The sequence below is a fragment of the Arachis ipaensis genome, chromosome B01 (assembly GCF_000816755.2).
Source record: "Arachis ipaensis cultivar K30076 chromosome B01, Araip1.1, whole genome shotgun sequence".
Lineage (NCBI taxonomy): Eukaryota > Viridiplantae > Streptophyta > Magnoliopsida > Fabales > Fabaceae > Arachis > Arachis ipaensis.
The window spans coordinates 3,262,380-3,265,734 of NC_029785.2; the positions used below are offsets into that span (position 1 = coordinate 3,262,380).

A 3,355-nucleotide genomic window follows, 5' to 3' on the forward strand; every position below is an offset into this window, starting at 1 on the left:
ATATCTAATATAGATTTGGTTGGATTTTTCTTCCACCCCCTAATAATATCAATTCTAGTATTATTCGACTAAATTGTTTATTCAATTAATTTTTTGTATTTTTTTAATCTAAATTATATTTAGCACTCAATAATAATAATTTTAAAGTATATAAATAATGTCGCTGGCATGTTGTATGCGTGTGTGTGTGTGTGTTTTTACGTGGAAATAACATAGTTATTCGTAAAATTAAATCATTTTCATTAATAAATAATAACAATTAATCATTTTTGCTTCTATCACAAAGATGAATATGTTATGCTCACAACATAGATTATGCTGTTGATGTGACATCTATCTCTACCTAATTACTTCTTTCCATTAACATATACATGGTCCTATCATATAGGTTGATTATATGAAGCAATAAACATTGTCATTATGCTATATATATAGAATTTCCTCCCAAACATTATCATCTTCACCTAACAATCACTCACTATGTCCAAACATGTAAGTAATTAGGTGAATTATATGCATATAAATAGACATGAATTGAAGTAGCATGATCACCACATAAACAATAATATTATTAGCCATATTCACATTTCAAAATCTCACTAATAAGAACACTACTTTAATTTTCCAATGGCACATCATCAAATTGCATCCTTCAAAATCGAAAACAAAGATGTTGAATATGTGAAACCATCGAAACCTACTCCTTCCACTACACTTTCTCTATCCACAATTGATAATAGGCCTGAATTCCTTCCCCTAAGTCAAGTCATTCGTGTATACCAATCACAAAACAACAACACCACAAAGAAAATTTATTATTCCAAAAATGACCCTGCAATTGTGATCAAAGAAGCACTATCAAAGGCTTTGGTTTATTACTACCCTCTTGCTGGCAAGCTAGTGAAGCATCATAGCAACAACAATGGGAAGGTAACAATCAATTGCAATGAAGATGGTGTTCCATTTGTAGAAGCAATTGCAAATTGTGACCTTTCTTCACTCAATTATCTTGATTTGAGTGACATTGGAATTGCCAAAAATTTTGTGTATGATCCACCTTTTCATCAAGATGAAAATGGTAACCAACTAATATACCCTATGGTGGTGAAGGTGACTAAATTTCAATGTGGAGGGTTCACATTAGGGTTAGGGGAACCACACACCATTGCTGATGGGGTTGGTTCCATCAAGATCTTTCAAGCCATAGCCGAATTCGCCACCGGAAAAAGCGAGCCTTCGGTGAAGCCTGTGTGGGAAAGGGAGAGGCTAAATGGGTCAATAACCAAAACTCCATTGCTAAGTCCCATGGATGGAGCTTCGGCCGCCGGTTCGCCATATCTACCTTCCAAAACCCTAGTTCATGAATGTTTTAAGGTGGGTAGTGAGAGCATAAAGAGACTCAAGTTGAATTTGGCAAAGGAAATTGTTGATAACAATGTTCCAATTACAAATGAAGAATTAAGCTTTACAAATTTTGAGTCTCTTGCTGCTTATGTTTGGAGGGCAAGAACTAGGGCATTGAAATTGAACTATGATGGTAAAACTATGCTGAAATTTGCGGTAGGTATAAGAAGGCACATAGATCCTCCTTTGCCTGAAGGGTATTATGGTAATACCATTGTGGATGCAGATGTTGTGATGCCGGTCAAAGAAGTCAACGAAAGACCACTCTCACAAGTGGTGAAGGTTATTAGAGAGTTCAAGAAGGTTGCTTTCACAAAAGAATTCATTAAGAATTCAATTGATACATTGGAGACAAGAGTTGAGGAGTTTGATTTTGATGGGAATGGTTCATGCATGGCTTTGGCTGAGTGGAAGCATTTGGGATTCTTGAGAAACATGGATTTTGGGTGGAAGGAGCCTGTGAATGTGATACCTGCCCCATGTAACATGTTTGGGGAAGTGAGTATTTGCATCTTCTTTCCTCCTTGTGACATGGATACTTCAATGAGTGGAGGTGTTAAGATCTATGTCTCACTCCCCATTGATGCCATGCCCAAGTTTAGGGAGGAGATGAAAGCACTTGCAATTACTATTAGTTAAGGTGATTATTCACATACTGATATTTTGATGGAATCTCGCTAGGGAGCCAATAGAATAAGTATACAATGTGTATAATGGGTTGATTTTTTGGCCCAATAAGAAGAAGTAATTATTCGCTATCGTACATGTTCGAACATCCAAAATAAAATATTACTAATTTATCAAATACAATACACTCATACTATCCAAAATAACCATCCGAATACCAGAGATAATAAACATCTAATATTCTATTGAATCGCTTTAAATAAACATATGATACTTTAATTTTAATTTAAAATTAACTCTCATTATATACACTATGAAATATGTATTGATTCCTTATACTTCCTCATTTTTATGTGAAGATAATAGTTAAAAATTATTAAATAATTTGATATATTTTATCAAAGTATCATTTAATAATTTGTAATTATTATTTTCACATAAAAATAAATACACGTAAATTTTTATTATTAGTTAAAATGTAGGTAAATCATGATTAAATAAGTTACACATGTGTTTCTTGTTAGGGTTTATATATAGTTGAGTTTTGTTATTGAATAAAAATAGGGATATGATTTTCATCATGGGTTTTATTAATTATCGCTTAGTGTTAAATGATCTAATCCATGAATCTTTTTCATATTTTTAACTCCCGTTGTTTCAAGCTTACCGTGTAAGTCTTCTAGTTTATTTGATGCCTAATAAAATAAGATTTCAAGACTTATTTTAATATTTATTTGTTGTTTCCACGACCTTTTTCAAGGTTGACGAATAATTTATTTTATTTGGTGTATTTTAATTAATTATTTCAACTTTCTTTTTTTTTCTTTATAACTTTCTGTGTGGTTAATTGATCCATGTATATATTTGGCTCTCGGCTTGTTTCTACTTCTCTCTACGGGTGGTCTAGGATTGCTACAACACGTGCCGTACGGAAAATAGCAGCGGCTAATTTTAAAAAATTGTAGTAGTTTTAATTTGTCGCAAACTAAATTATCAGCGGAAAATAACAACCGTTGAAATAACTGTCGGTATATTAGCATATTCCGTCAATTTGTTTTGCGGTGGTTTTTAAATTGTCGCAAGATGCGAATCCATGAATTCAATGCCATTTTTGCAATGCTTATAAAGCTATCTATAATCTTTTTTTTTTTTTAGATTTTTTGTGGCGAACTGCCGCTATTTGAAACCACACAACTTTTAAATTTATTTTTGACCGTTTAGTACTGTTGCTAGATTCAATTCAAAACTGTCGTAAAAATATTGTATTCTGAAGCACAAACCACCACTGTTTCTTTTAAATATTCTAGGTATTTTTTCATTACTT

General features: G+C 32.5%; 1 protein-coding gene across 1 annotated transcript; it reads left to right on the forward strand.

Moving 5' to 3' along the window:
- On the forward strand, nt 572-2,252 carry LOC107644416 (spermidine coumaroyl-CoA acyltransferase-like). Its single transcript, XM_016348273.2, has one exon. The coding sequence runs from the start codon at nt 628-630 to the stop codon at nt 2,041-2,043; it is 1,416 nt and encodes a 471-aa protein (XP_016203759.1). The 5' UTR covers nt 572-627; the 3' UTR covers nt 2,044-2,252.